The 15187-nt window shown below is 53.9% G+C and overlaps 1 protein-coding gene across 1 annotated transcript in view; it reads left to right on the forward strand.

The window, feature by feature from the left end:
* OTOG (otogelin) overlaps positions 1-15187 on the forward strand; it is a 94567-nt gene that overhangs the window by 2492 nt on the left and 76888 nt on the right. The window contains 12 exon segments of the mRNA XM_048213871.1: positions 1819-1894; positions 3284-3376; positions 3529-3683; positions 5903-6021; positions 7543-7748; positions 8629-8759; positions 9010-9116; positions 9526-9635; positions 10042-10170; positions 11032-11140; positions 11430-11476; positions 11944-12089. Of these exon segments, the coding sequence (XP_048069828.1) occupies positions 1819-1894; positions 3284-3376; positions 3529-3683; positions 5903-6021; positions 7543-7748; positions 8629-8759; positions 9010-9116; positions 9526-9635; positions 10042-10170; positions 11032-11140; positions 11430-11476; positions 11944-12089 (1428 nt within the window).

Genomic DNA, 15187 nt, shown 5'->3' on the forward strand with positions numbered 1-15187 from the left:
TATCTAATTTCACTGAAATTTAGCATTTCCTTTAATTACGCCGGCAGGCTACAAACCACAATACAGCAGTAGCAGTGTCTGTGACTGTCACCAGGAGAAGTCACAGACATTGTCCTATCACCTTATACTTGGTGGTATTTCCAGATCTCATTTATACTCACTACCTCAAAACTCTGGCAGTGATAAGACCTGCTGCTAGATCTTACTATTTAATGTAGTGATAGACAAGCACAAATATTACTAAATCACACATTTTTATAAAATATTTTCATAACTATATTGCAATATAACTGATGTCTTTTGTCATCTTACGTTTTATTTTAAGTATTTATACATAACATTCTGACAATGGGGCCATAGGCTTCGCTTGATTATCCGAGGTTCTTGGCATTGAAATGGCTAAAAACTTCTGATCTAAACTGAAGATGAATCATTTGGGCAGGATTTAAAAACTTCTGCAGAGAACGGCCTCGATTCCGCAGCACCATCTTGCCCTCATTAACACCGATCTCAGAAGCCACATTTGAGGTGGGGGCGAGGAGTGGAGAGACACAAGACTAGGTTTCATTAAGAGCTCTTTGGGGCCTGTGGGATGTGAGGTGGTAGTTTTCCCGTGGTCTCTGAGGCCCCGAGAGATCGATTACGACCAGGGTGGGAAGCCTGACTCCTGGGGCTCAGGCTGGGTATGCAAGTTAAGGGGAACCAGGGAGGACCCAGGAACCAGAGGCCAAAGTGGGACAAGGTCCAGGAGGGGCTAGTGACCTCTCAGGGGTCAGCAGGACAGTGAAAAGGGAGGCAGTGAGTGCCCAGGGATGAGGCAGAGAGATTGGGCCCGCCAAGGAGGGGCAAAGATCTGAGGCTGGGCTCCAGGGACCAAGGGTTCTGAATCCTCTCCGTGTTCCAAGTCCTTGGCTGGAGGCTGGAGATTCTGCCCGAGGATGCAGTGATGATAGGGAGGGAGGAAGACACGCGAGACAGATACCCACAGTGTGGTTGGTGCCTTGTTGGCCCTGTGAACAAGAACATAAGCTCCCTGAGGGCTGGGACTTTGTCCTGTTCACACTGGGAAGCTGTATAAATGGGGAGGCCAGGGCTCTGAGTGGGGAGGAGTTTGCCGTGACCGATGACATGAGCCACCTCAGACTAGGGTCCTGAGAGGTCGGGTATCCAAGTCAGCTAACTGTGCGGTGACTGGGCACACCTGATGTTCAGGACAGTTCTAACTTCAGATGGTTTATATGAAGACACCACTTGTTGGGATTTCTGGTCTGGAAGATAGGATTTCTCAGCTCACTTTGCCTATGTCCTCCTCAGATTTGTGGTATCAGGGAGAGTCCTGGCTTGGAGCTGAGTTCTGAGGACCATGGGTGGTGACCTGTGAGGAAGGTTGGGGTGGAAGATTGGGTGAGATGTTCCCCTGCCTTGGGGCAAGGGCCTGCCTTTGTTTCCTAGGCCTGCCTCGTGTGGTTTCTGTGGTGAGGAGGAAACATATTTATTCTCCAGATAAGGGGGTTTTGTGTTGGGCTGTGGAGGACTCAAAAGTGTACTAGGGAAGGAAGGAGAGAGGGGAGGCTAGGGTGAGCATGGGGAGCATGGAGGGGAGGGAATGTGTTCAGGCCACCAAGATGCCACTTTGGAGGGTAGAAACCAGCCTTCACTCCTTTAGGGCAGGCCTGAAAATTCTCCCAGACCTCTCAGAGGTGGGCCTGGGGAGGTGGAGTGGCTGGGGGCCTCCCTCCTCCAGGTGATAGACAGGAAGGGCCATGACCTTTAGGAAGTCCCTCCCTGACTGTGTTCTCTCCCTTCTGTCTTTAAAAGGAGGCTGAAGTCCTGGACTCCGTGGCTATGTCTTCATGGGAAAGGCGGCTCCATCGGGCCAAATGTGCACCATCTTGTAAGTAGCCCCCTCCCTGTGGCCTATGGAAGACCCCTGGCCCACAGAGAAGACTGTGAGGACAGGCCAGGCTTCCCTTCGGGCCTCCTGTGACCTCTTTGCCCTGCAAGGGGTCTCTTTCCACCTTCCCCAGCCCTGGCCTCCAACTCTATTTTGCTTTCTCCTTCCTGGCTGAGGAGAGCTTCCTCTCCAGTGTCCTGTTCTTATGACCATGGCCCCATGGCTTTTCCCTCTCACACTGTCTGATGCCAGTGAGATTGGGCTTCCTTGTTTAGTGGTTGTTTTCCCCCTCTACTTCCTCCTGTTCCTGCGGCCTCTCCCCTCACCCTGTCCTGTGTCTGCAGCCTCTCCCCTCACCCTGTTCTGTCTGCGGCCTCTCCCCTCACCCTGTTCTGTCTGCGGCCTCTCCCCTCACCCTGTTCTGTCTGTGGCCTCTCCCCTCACCCTGTCCTCTGTCTGCAGCCTCTCCCCTCACCCTGTTCTGTCTGCAGCCTCTCTCCTCACCCTGTCCTCTGTCTGTGGCCTCTCCCCTCACCCTGTCCTCTGTCTGCGGCCTCTCCCCTCACCCTGTCCTCTGTCTGCAGCCTCTCCCCTCACCCTGTTCTGTCTGCGGCCTCTCCCCTCACCCTGTTCTGTCTGCGGCCTCTCCCCTCACCCTGTTCTGTCTGCGGCCTCTCCCCTCACCCTGTCCTGTGTCTGCGGCCTCTCCCCTCACCCTGTTCTGTCTGCGGCCTCTCCCCTCACCCTGTCCTGTGTCTGCAGCCTCTCCCCTCACCCTGTTCTGTCTGTGGCCTCTCCCCTCACCCTGTCCTGTGTCCGTGGCCCCTTCTCTTGCATCCAGGTTCCTTCCCTTACCACACTCCACTTTGTCTTCTTGTGCTCTGTGCTCTGTGGCCTTTCTGTCTACTGTACTCTAAATGTGAGGCGTCTCCCCTTCCCTGGGTCATGCTTGAGCCTCTTCCCCTGAGCTTAAGGAGCAGTGAGGAAGAATGGTACTTGAAGATCTCTGGGCAGTCTCCCTACTCACCCCACATGCTCCTTATTCTCAGTCTGCCTTGTCTGGCAGCCAGGAACTTTCAGCAGAGGGAGCTGAAGGCCCAGGTGGGGATGGCCTGGGGGCCATTTGATGCACACTGAGGACAGGTACTCTGAGACCCCACGCCACCTGCCTGTCAGGGAAGGAGCCAGGTAGCCAGGTTTGAGGTACCCTTCTCGTGCCCCCATTAAGGCTAGCTACTGAGGAATGTTGGGGCCACCTGTGGGGGGATCTGACTTCCACGGAGCTCTGGGAAAGCTGAGTCCGGTGCCCTGGTGGGAGGGAGGTGCTGTATCACGGGGTTCTGCCCGTCTTGGCTCAAGGGGGAGGTGCCTTCTGTCTCTCCCCTGCAGACTTGTTCTCCTGCTTCAACGGGGGCGAGTGCGTGTACCCAGCCTTCTGTGACTGCAGACGCTTCAATGCCACCGGGCCACGCTGCCAGATGGGTGCGTCTGAGCTCTCTCCCACCCCTGGGATGGGCCACGGGTACAGGGAGAGCTTGTGGGCCTGAGGCTGGGGGGGCGGGGGGGGGCCCTGCTAACCTCTGGCTTGAGGCCCACTGCAGCTGCACAGACAGGCTCTCTTTTCTCTGGCACAGTGTACAATGCCGGCCCTGAGCGGGACAGCATCTGCCGGGCATGGGGACAGCACCACGTGGAGACTTTTGACGGTCTCTACTACTACCACTCTGGGAAGGGCAGCTACACCTTGGTGGGGCGCCATGAGCCTGAGGGGCAGACCTTCTCCATCCAGGTGAGGCTTTCCTTACCCTGCCAATCTAGGAAGGTTCCAGAGCCTATGGAGGTTGTGCTGGCCAGGGCTCTCCTTGTCCGTTGTGGAGCTGGGCCTCCCACAGTTCTCTCTCACCCACTCACTCCTGGTTGCCCCTGGCCAGTCATTCGTTTAGTCACTCATCATTAAGTATTAGGTACCTACCTGTACTCTTCCTGGCACAAGGCTTGGTGGTGGCCTTGTGGACAATAACACAAGTGTGGTCTCTGTCCTCGTGGAGCTTACATCTAATGGGGAAAACAGACATCAAATCGAATGAATCATTTCAAGGGCAACTGAGTGCTTCCAAGGAGAGGTGCCAAATGTTAGAAGAGCATGTGATGGAAACCTAACCTTGTTTATTGGGATGGATGATGATCAGGGAAGACTTCCTGGAGGAAGTGAGATTGAAGTTGAGATTTGAAGAATGAATTGGAGTTAACCAAGTGAAGGGTCACAGGGGTGAGGGGTGGGCATGAGAATATTCTAGGTAAAGGGAATTTGGGTGCTAAGGACCTGAGATAACAAAGAGCATTGTGCCTCTGAGAAAATGGTAGAGATCCTGGGTGACTCAGTTCAGGGTTACCTCTTCCAAGAAGCCCTCCCGGATACACTGACCTCTTAAGCTGGCTCAGGGGCTCCTCTCTGTGTAACCAAATCAATGCAAGTTACTGCATTGTTCTATTGTGCATTTCTCTTACAAAGTCTGTTTCCAGGTTGGTCTTCTCTACGGGATAGAAGTTTTCTAGGCAGGGACCATGTCTTTCCATTTGGTGTTCCCAGGACCCAGATTAGTGCTCAGTAAAAGTTTGTCCTAACTACGAACACATGTGTGGGACTCACTGTCAGGTAGATCTGATTTCCGTGCTTACCCCGGGTGTTGAGTGGGGGTCAGTACACCTCTGTCTGGAGAAAAGTCTGCTTGGGGAGCCAGCTCTGCTGAGGGGCATCTTGGTTAGGACTGAGTTAGGGCCAGGGGCTTGGGAGTTTGGGGAGATCCTAATGTTCACTGTCACCCCACTGCCAGCAGGCATGCCCCTCTGTCTCAGGCATAGACCTGCCAAGGGGCCGCCTGGGGGTCATGGCCTGGATGGGCTGACCAACTCTGCCCTCTCTACCTCAGCATATCACACATCAGGGGTTTTCATGACTGTCATTTCATGATGGATATGTTCTGATTGCTTAGACTGATGGGGTGCCACACATTCATGGATTATGAAATAAACCTAATGAGTTATAACTAGTATCCCCCCCGAAAGAAAGAAAGAAAGAGAGGAAGAAAGGAAGAAAGAAATAAACTAAAAATGGAAAATATAATGTGGATTCATTACACATTCATGGGGTAAATACTATTTTGTAAAATTTTTGTTTTATTTATATATTTATATATTTGTATTTCTTACTGTGGGTCATGATCTAAGGTTTGAAAAATTCAATTAGACTGTGGGGTGGCTTTCACGGGCCCCACTTTCCGCTGACGTGACTCCAGCCCGCTTAAACACGTTTAACGGTGATCTAGTGGAAGGGTTTCTACACTGGGAAGAGAAGCGTTGCAGACTTTTCCCTAAGCCCTGGGAGCCTCAATTCTCCTCCCTCTCTTGGGTCTTCTGGCTTTGAGGTGTGGGTTCTGTCTGAGGAGAGGGCAGGGGAGGTGTGCACGTGACAGTCAGCACAGGTGTGACACGTGTGCCTGGGTGGGCAGGGAAGGACAAGACTGTGCCTGCCAGGGTCACGGTAGGAGGGTGCGGATAGTGTGTGCACTGAGAGTGCCCAGTGAATCTGTGGGGGGGGGGGTGTTCTATGTGTCAGAAGGTGTGAGTGTATACCTTGGCTTTGAATCTGATGGGATAACCTGGATTGCAAAAAACGAAAAATGCAGATATAGGGAGACAGCACGACGTCCTGGAAAGAGCCCTGAAATTTAGCCTTCAGTCTGCATGTGTGTGCGACCTGCATCACTTCAGCTCTCTGAGTATCAGTTGCTTCCTCCGGGAATTACAGATCGTCATTGCTCTGTCCTCCCGTGGGGCTGTGGGGACTGGGGGACATCAAGCATCACAGAGGAAAGGTGCTTGGCATGCAGAGGGCAGGCGATCAGCATTAAGCAGAAGCTCCACGGGGTGTCACGGAGCTCAGAATGGAAGCTCAGGGCCAGCTCTGTGGCAGGAACCCTGCACAGTGGCCTCTGAACCCCCAATCAGGTGCACAACGACCCGCAGTGTGGCTCCTCCCCCTACACCTGCCCCAGGTCTGTCAGCCTCTTCTTTGCGGGGGAGCAGGAGATCCGTCTGGCCAAGGAGGTGACCCACGGAGGCATGAGGTAACTATAGCCCCTGCCCTGAGCTCTCCAGCTCCCTGGCACTGGTGGGGGATGTGAGCACCTTCCTTCTCAAGCCTGAAAAAAACTGTTTTCTGGGGGCGAGCAGCAGAGTTTCCACCATCAGGGCAGGAACATACTGGCAGGCCAGCCGGGTTTCTTGTCATCTGGGTTTGCAGAAAGATGAGTCCCTCAAGATTTTCTGAGACTTTCAGGCCCTGTGGGTTTCTAGAGAGTGGGTATTTGTGCTAATAGCAGAATTTTCCAGATAGTTGAGAGTATACCACTACAAGCATGCTTACTTTTTTTCTTTCACAATTTCGAGGGAAACTTCCTCAATGGATCATACACAGTTCAAGCCTCCCCAGAGTAGATATTGAGCACACTGTCACCTTTTCTGATGACAAAGAGTTATTTGAATGTCACTTATCTTGCTGGGATATCAGGGGCGCCTGGGACCAGAGGAATGAGGACTCTTTGCCCCCACAGCAGATGGCCCAGACGGTGGTTCTTCTGAAATCTTTCTTGTATCGTGTCTTCACTGTCCTTTCCTTCCCTTGCTGTCTGCTGTCGCTTCACGTTGCTGCTGGGTTGGGGAAAGGAGTTGTCCCACGAGGACCCTTCTCCCGTTCTCATTTCCTGCTTCAGATCTGGAAACTAAGTAACCAAGTTTTCTGGGGCTGAGTGTAAAATTGAAAGCCCAAGGGTTTCTCCTGTGAAGAAAAGATTGGCGTATGGATCTTTGGCTACCAGTTTTGGCGGGTTAGACCCTTTTTTCTTTCCTGATTTTCAGGTGGATTGAAAGTTGCCAAATTCCGGACAGGCTAGGAGACCCTGTCCCAGTAAAACTGGGAATGCGATCGGGACGGCTATGGCCCTGCATCTTTTCTTCCACTCCCAGCTTCCCTGACCCCTCAGCTCTTTTCTCGTCCTACCGCTTTCTTGCTCCCCACCCAAAAAAACAAACCGAGGTAGTGTCTGCTTGTACCATTTCCCCCAACTAGGAGAAAGGATCTGGCAACCTCAGACACTCTAAGGTTTTTTTTTTTTTAAAGATTTTATTTATTTATTCGACAGAGATAGAGACAGCCAGTGAGAGAGGGAACACAAGCAGGGGGAGTGGGAGAGGAAGAAGCAGGCTCCCAGCAGAGGAGCCCGATGTGGGGCTCGATCCCATAACGCCAGGATCACGCCCTGAGCCGAAGGCAGACGCTTAACGACTGCGCCACCCAGGCGCCCCCAGACACTCTAAGATTTATCCCTGCCAGGGAAATGGCAATTTTAAGAGCCAGTTTTAAACTCTGCAGACAAAAGAATCCCGCTCTAATGGTGACTTCAGATATGGGGAAGTCGGGGGAGGGCCCCCCCCCCCCCCCCCGATCCCGTGGTACCAGGGGCATGTGGATGGGGAGGTGCCGGGTACATGATGGGTCCTGCGGGCAGGGGACGGCGGGTCCTTTGGTGAAGGGACGGGATGAGTGAGGGTGGTGTGAATGACCTGAAGCTCCGGGCTGTGCCCTGCAGGGTCCAGCTGCCACAGGCGGTGGGGAGCGTGCGTCTGCAGCGGCTTGCTGGCTACGTCCTGGTGTGGCGGCAGTCAGCCTTCACGCTGGCCTGGGACGGCGCCTCGGCCGTCTACATCAAGATGAGCCCGGAGTTCCTGGGCTGGACTCGTGGGCTGTGTGGAAACAACAACGCCGACCCCCAGGACGATCTGGTGACCAGCTCTGGTGAGATGCGGGGCAAGCGGCCTCCGAAGGGTTTGGCCGGAGGTGGGGGATGGGTCAGGCTGGGAGGGGTGGGAGAGGCCTTGGGGCAGAACCCTGGGGTCATGGTACTGAAGACCCAGCGGGAGGCCAGGGGCCCCTCCCTAGCCAGTGTGTGGCCTCAGGCATGTTCTTAACCCCTCAACGTCAGTTTCGTCTGTGAAACAGTCATCAGGAGAACTCCTACTAGGTTTGTGTAAGGATCCAAAAGGGCACTTTGAGTGGGATTGACCCTGCAACAGGTGTACGTGCCAGGGGCAGGGAGCAGAAGGCCAGAGAGAGAGCCAGGAAGAGAAAGCGCCCCATGGGAGCTGAAGATCCCTATGAAGCCGTGGTAAGAAGTAAGAGTGCAGCATACAGGGCCAAGTCCTGGCGACTCTGGCCAGAAGAAGGGAAGTGACCCCTTTGAGCCCCACAGCATACTGAGCCCTTAACATACAGTCTTTGCGATTCTTTGCGATGATCTCATGGGGGGCTATTTGCCCTATTTCACATGTGGGAGAACTGAGGCTCGGGGAGGGGCAGGAGCTTGTCCAGGCTCACAGACTAGTTGTCTTTTGATTGCATGGTGTTGCCCCCCCCCCCCCCCCCCCCCCGCCGAGTTTGGGGCAGTAGGGAGCTACTACAGGTTCTGGAACATTCTTGCCTATTATCGCCAGCTTTTTCAGGAGAGTGGCTCTGTTGGGAAATGCAGACTGGGATGGGAGCCGGGAGGCTGAATTCTTCAACTCCTTGCCCACCTTTTGGCATCGCTTTGGCTCCATCTACCCTCCCTCAGAGCCCTCTGTAGCCCCTTCCCCACAACCCACCGGTGGTCATGCTAGTTCTCCCCCCCCACCCCCAGGGAAGCTGACCGACGATGTGGCTGAGTTTGTGCACAGCTGGCAGGAGCAGGCCCCCAACCAGCCTCCAAGGCCTACAACTTCCTCCCTGTCTCGCCCACCGTGTCTGCAGCAGAGCCCAGGAACCATGCAGGTCTGGACCCTGGGGAGAATGCCTCCCCCTCCCATCCTAGTGTCTGACCTTGGTTCATTTCCTGTCCACCTCTTAGAAAGTCACTGGCTGCAGGGGCCCAGGCTTGTCTGTGTCTATGGCCCCACCCCTTTTTTCTCCACCATTCTCTCTGTCTTGAGCTCAACTTGGGGTTAGGTGTGGGGATGGTGACGTCAGAGGGCTGTCAGTGGCTTTGCCAGCCCCCAGCTCTGACTCCTGGCCCTTTCCCCAGGGTGTGTACGACCGGTGTGAGGCACTGCTGAGGCCCCCCTTCGATGCCTGCCATGCCTACGTCAGCCCTCTGCCCTTCACGGCCAGTTGTACCAGTGATCTCTGCCAGTGAGTAGGCAGCCAGGCGTGGAGCTGGTATTGGGTGGTGGGGAGACCTGTCCCGGTACTGTGGGGATGGGGGAAGGGGGCTCAGCATGTGGGCCCCTGAGCCTGATAATCCCAGGCCCTGACAGATAGGCTTCCCAAAGCTGGGAAATTCTCATCTGCGTAGGTGGGACAGAGCTTCCCTATTCTCTGAAGTCCAGAAATGGGGACGGGCGCCCTCAGGGTCACGCGAGTCAATGGCAATGTTGGGACTAGAACCCAGGTGTCCTGCCTCCATCTGGGTACCTCCGCAGTCTCCCTTTCCTAGCTGCATGACAAGGAGGGGTGCTCTGAGCCCTGGAAGTCTCTAGGGGGTGCTGGAGGGCGGACGGCAGCTAGGGCTCTGGCGTGACGCTGGGTTTCCCCGGCACAGATCGGTGGGCGACGAAGCCACCTGGTGCCGGGCGCTGGCGGAGTACGCCCGAGCGTGTGCGCAGGCGGGGCGGGCCCTGCAAGACTGGAGGACCCAGCTCCGGCAATGTGGTAGGCGCACCCTGCTGGCGGCCAGGGAGGGTTCACACGAGCTCTGTCCTGGGGCTCCGGGTGGGCTCCGGGTGGGCTCCGGGTGGCCTCCTCGGGCCTCAGCTCAATGTCCTGCCCTGCTTAGAGCCACAGTTGTCAGAGCTGTAAGGCCTGAGGCCCATCTTCATGTGACCGAGGAGCAGACAGGCTCAGAGCGGAGGGACGGGGGTCTAGGGTCCCAGAGCCAGCTAAGGGTGGGCCTCAGAGCCTCCCAGGCTCTCGCCAGCTTTCTGGCCACCCAGTGTTCCCACCGGGACTAAGGAAACAGGAAAATCACAGCCCCCTGCCGCCCTCTACCCCAAGGCCTGGCGTGGGGGTTGGGTCTGTCCTGGCAGAGCTGGGGCCGGACTGCTCCCTTCCCCCGCAGCCGTGCACTGCAAGGAGAAGGCCTTTACCTACAACGAGTGCATCGCCTGCTGCCCCGCCTCCTGCCAGTCCCGGGCATCCTGCGTGGACAGTGAAATTGCCTGTGTGGACGGCTGCTACTGCCCCGACGGTATGCCGGGGCGGGGGTGGGGGAGTGGGGGCCTGGCAGCGTCTTCCTGGGCTGGCGCGGATGAGCCTGAGGCAGGGGCGCAGAGGCTGCCTGCTTGTGGAATGAAGGAAGGAAGGAACACACAACTAGTAAGGGAATAAATGAATGACTGGCTTCAGGGAGGTGAGGATGGGGGTGGCACTGTGGCTCTCGAGAAGTCCATCGGAGTATTTCATTTGATCGGGACTGAGCCTTTTAAGGTGTGTAGACCAGGACAAGTCATTCATTCATTCATTTGTTCATTTATCACACATGCATTTGCTTGAACACTCATCCACGTTTTTAGGGGGTATAAATTTGCAGCACATCTGTAATGTGCAGCTCACTTGGCTAGGCAGAGGTGGAGATAAAAATACATGGAGATACGGCCATTGACTTTGGGGGTCAGAATCTGGTTGCAGTGATAAGATACATATACCTACGACTCCAGTCTAAGGCATAATGTAGTGAGGACGGGCTCAGGGGTTCAGACAAGAAGAGATATAGGAGTTCAGTGGGGGGAGAGATTGTCAGGGAGGGCTTCCTGGAAGAGGTGGTACCTAAGCTGGTTCTAGATGCAGTGACAGGCTTTTGAGAAGCTAGTCAGTATGCGGGTTGCTTGGGGTGGTGAGGTGAGATTATGCAAAGGTCTGGAGGTGAGATGATTGCCCAGAGGGGATTCAGATCTGGCCTGCTGCCAGGATTTATGCAGGAAAAAGCTTGACGGTGGGCTCAGTGGTGAAAGCTTGGATGAGGGGATCTTTGTCACAGACCCCGGGCAGCCACGAACTATCTGTGAACAGGGGTGGAAGTGAGTTAAGTGGGCCTCTGCTGTCACCCTAGGGCTAATCTTTGAGGACGGGGACTGCGTGGCTCCAGCTGAGTGCCCCTGTGAGTTCCATGGGACCCTGTACCCGACTGGCTCTGTGGTGAAAGAAGACTGCAATGCCTGGTCTGTGTCCACAGCTGGGGGGTGGGACAGTGAGGATTTCCAGGGTTTTCCATCAGGGCTACCCATCTGTCTGGGAGCCCTGGGGACATGGGGGCACTCACTCAGCATCTCTAAGTCCCTGGAGATCTCATTCGAGCTAACCCTCGGAGATGGAGGAAATCTCTACAACCCATTGTAGAGACGGGAAGACTGAGGGCTGGGGACAGGAACTCTGTGGACCCTGCCATCCTCCAGCATCTATCCTAGGCCTGGAGAAGTGAGCCCTGCCTCCCCGGTCTCTGTGTTTCAGCACATGCGCTGCAGGCCAGTGGGTGTGCAGCACGGCTGTCTGCCCAGGTATGTCTGACTCCTGCCTCGGACTCTACCCCCTTCATCTAGTCTCACAGCTTTTTGGGGCAGGAAAATTCTGGAGGCCAGGCCTGCAGTTCCCAGCTGGACCCACTTTGTTTCCTCAGAGCTGCTTTGCCTGGTTACGAGGGCTTTTATGGGGGGGGTGGGGTCTATCTAAGGACCTTCCTAAGCTTGGAGGGCTTGGACGGAGACCAGTCTCCAAGCTCAGGCCCTGGTCTCCTGGTAGGGGGAGATGCCCAGGGCAGGGCTGTATCTCCCTTCCGATGGGCTGGTGGGGGACAGGGCTGCTTCTCCCCAGTGAACAGAGTGTCAAAAGAAGGACCAGGGCTCCAGACACTGCCGGAACTCCTGAGGACAGGATGCTGTCTCTTCCTCACGCTCAGAGCCTGCAGGGCAGAGGCCATGCCCATGGGATGGCTCCCATGTGTCAGCCACCTTTCTCTGCCCCTCAGCTGAGTGTTCAGTGACCGGCGACATCCATTTCACGACCTTTGACGGCCGCCGCTACACGTTCCCCGCCACGTGTCAGTACATCCTGGCCAAGAGCCGCTCCTCGGGCACCTTCACAGTGACGCTGCAGAATGCCCCATGTGGCCTGGTAAGGGCTGGGGACCTCAGGCCCAATCCAACCAGCCGCCCCTGCTCTCCGCCTCCTAGGGCAGGGCCCTAGGGTTGCCATAGCCCTCTCACCCTGATGTCTATTCTTTCTGGGCAGAGCCGGGGAACAGGAGACTAGGTTCTGTGTCTAGAACATCTGCTAGCTGAGGGGCACTTCCCTTTTCCGGGCCTCAGTGTTGTTTTTTTTTAAATCTCTAAAATGGGTCTAATTCAACTTAATCTTTTCTGTTTCCTTGGAGTGTACCTTCAACATCTCTGTATCCATTCGTCCATTCATTTATTCATTCAGCAAATCCTGCACATCTATTTGTGCCAGAAGCTATGTTGGGTCTTAGAGGCTGGGATGAATTGGATCTGGCTCTGCCCTCCGGGCCATGCAGTTTGGTAGGTGAGGCAGATAACTGACCCCACCATCCACTGTGTTATCGGAGCTGGGACAATGTGGACATTACAGGGTGGGTGTTCACAGAGAAGCTTTTCCTTATTGTTGTTTTGCCTGGATGTCCAGTGGGAGGAGGGGTGGGTCCAGAGGGACTTCCCAGAGGAGGTGAGCCCGAGCTGTGTCAACCACTTGTGAATGTAACTGAGAAAATGGCCAATATGCAGGAATGGGTGTAGTTGTGAGTTTCTCTCTCAGTGACTGCCTTTTCCCTGAGCTGACCATACTGAGCTGACCCCATAAGCCCTGGTCTGGGCTACACTCAAGCTCCTTCCTGCACATAAAGCAGGGGTTCACACCCGTAGCCAGGACAGCCACCCCAAATCCCACCTCCCTGCCTGCCTTCTTCTCCCCCAGTGATGTCAGTGGGTGAGCAGACATCACTTAGAGGCGCCTCTCCCTGGCCCTGGGGACCCAGGCTCGGGCTGTGGACAAGAGAGAGGACTGTGCTTTCTTCCTTTTGAGGCCCGAGTGACCCCCTCCCCTCTCTCTGCCAGAGAATGGCCTGGATCTGCCCTTGGCTGCTCTCTGAATCAGAAGAATACTTGTCCTCAAAAGCAGGGTTGCTCTCATCCTGAGGGCGGCAAAAGAAAAGGCAAAGCGGGCAGACACCGCCCAGTGGGACTCCTTCCTATTTACAAAGTTCTAGAGTCTTAGAATACCTGGGGCTATGAGACCTCGGAGGTCCCTTACCAGCCCCCTCTCCACCGTGTTCTGAATGGTGGTTGGCCGGCCTCGGCCTGAAGTAACCTGCTTCATTGCTGAACAGTGCCTCTTGGTAGCACTTTCCTTTTACCATGAGCCAGGTCTCCTCCTCGTGACTTCATCCACGTGAATGAACCGGTAGAAGGCCAGCCCTCTGCCGGCTCTGCGCAGGGCACAGTGAGGGTTACACAGATGAGTCAGACCCTGGTCCTAGCCACCGGGAGCTCACAGCCCGAGGAGGGAGTCAGTTACGTCCTCAGGGCAGGTGCTTTACTATAGAGATACAAGAGCAGTGCTGTCCGAGGGGAGCTGTGTGGGGGAAGAAATAGTCCCATAGGTCAGAAGAAAGGATCAGGGAAAGAGTCAAGGCAGAGGTGGCATTTGAGCTGAATGACCTAAAAAGTGGGCCTAAAAAATAAATAGAAATAAGATACGTATATTTGAGGATGGGGAGGAAGGGCAATCTGGGAGGATTAGGTCATATGAAAGAAAGCAACGAGGTTGGAATGTTCTAGAATACATTAAGGCAGATGCAGAAGGACCGGGCAACTGGCTGACTGGCTGGTAAAGTGCAGGGTGTGTGAGAGAGAAGCAGAAGGAGCCAAAGATGAAGTTGTGACTTCAGTCCTGGGTAAACACAAGGGGGTAAGGTGAGGATGATGACGATAAAGTGTTTGCACGGTACTTTGAACTTTGGCTAATCACATTTGCATAGAACATCTAGTTTAAGGCTCGAAATGCCCCCATGTAGTAGTCATTATTATTCTCCCCAGTTAAAATATGATAAGACAGGCCTACAGAGGCTTGGGTGTTCCCCAGCAGGAGGGGGAGCTGAGCCAGACCCAAGGCTGGAAGTCCAGAAAGCCTGTCAGGGCCTCTTAATACACCCACCCCCAAATCAGGGTAGTGGTTAAGCCCTTTGAAGTATTTTTTCAAGTAAACCTATTTTTCAGAGTAGCATTAGATTTTACAGAAAAATGCAAAGATACGTGGAGCTCCCATATACCCCATACCTAATTTCTCCTATTATTAACATCATACATTAATATGGTACATTGCTTACAAATAATGAACCAATGTTTGTACGTTAACTAAAGCCTGTACTTCACTCCTATTTTCTTACTTATTTTTTTTATCCTAATATCATTTTTCTGTGTTCCAATACATCGCATTTCATTTAGTCTTCATGTCTCCTAGGCTCTTCCTTGCTGTTGCACTTTCTTTCTTTTTTGTGTGTGTGTGTGTGTTTTGTTTTTGTTTTTGTTTTTTGAGAGAGAGGGAGGAAGAGAGTGTGCACACATAAGCCTGGGGCAGAGAGAGAGAGAAAATCTTAAGCCGGCTCCATGCCCAGCGTGGAGCCCCATATGGGGCTTGATCTCACCAGCCTGAGATCACGATGTGAGCTGAAATCAAGAGTCAGATGCCTAACCAGCTGAGCCACCCAGGCTGTTACAGTTTCTAAGACTTTATTTCTGATGATCTTGAAAGTTCTGAGGAGTACTGGTCAGATATTCTGTAGAATGCCCCTCTACTGGAACTTGCATGATGTTTTTCTCATGGTTATAGGGGTGTTATGGATTTTGGGAGAAAGAGGTAAATTGCTATTTTCATCACATCTTATCAAGGGTACATATATCAGCGTGGTTTATCACTGTCGAGGTCGACCTCGGTCATCTGGCTGAGGTAGCGTTTGTCACATTCTCCACTGTAACGTTACCCCTCTTTCCCCCCCTTACCATACTGTTCTTTTTGGAAAGAAGTCACTATGTTCAGCCCACACTTAAAAAGTGGCAAGTTATGTTCCCTCTGCTTGAAGACAGAAAGTCTACATACACTATTTGGAATTTTTCTGCACAGGAGGTTTGTCCTTTTTCCTTCACATATTTTCTTTCAGTCATTTGTATATGTCAGCATGGACCCAGGGATATTTATTT

This window comes from Ursus arctos, unplaced genomic scaffold, assembly GCF_023065955.2.
Source record: "Ursus arctos isolate Adak ecotype North America unplaced genomic scaffold, UrsArc2.0 scaffold_23, whole genome shotgun sequence".
Classification (NCBI taxonomy): Eukaryota; Metazoa; Chordata; class Mammalia; order Carnivora; family Ursidae; genus Ursus; species Ursus arctos.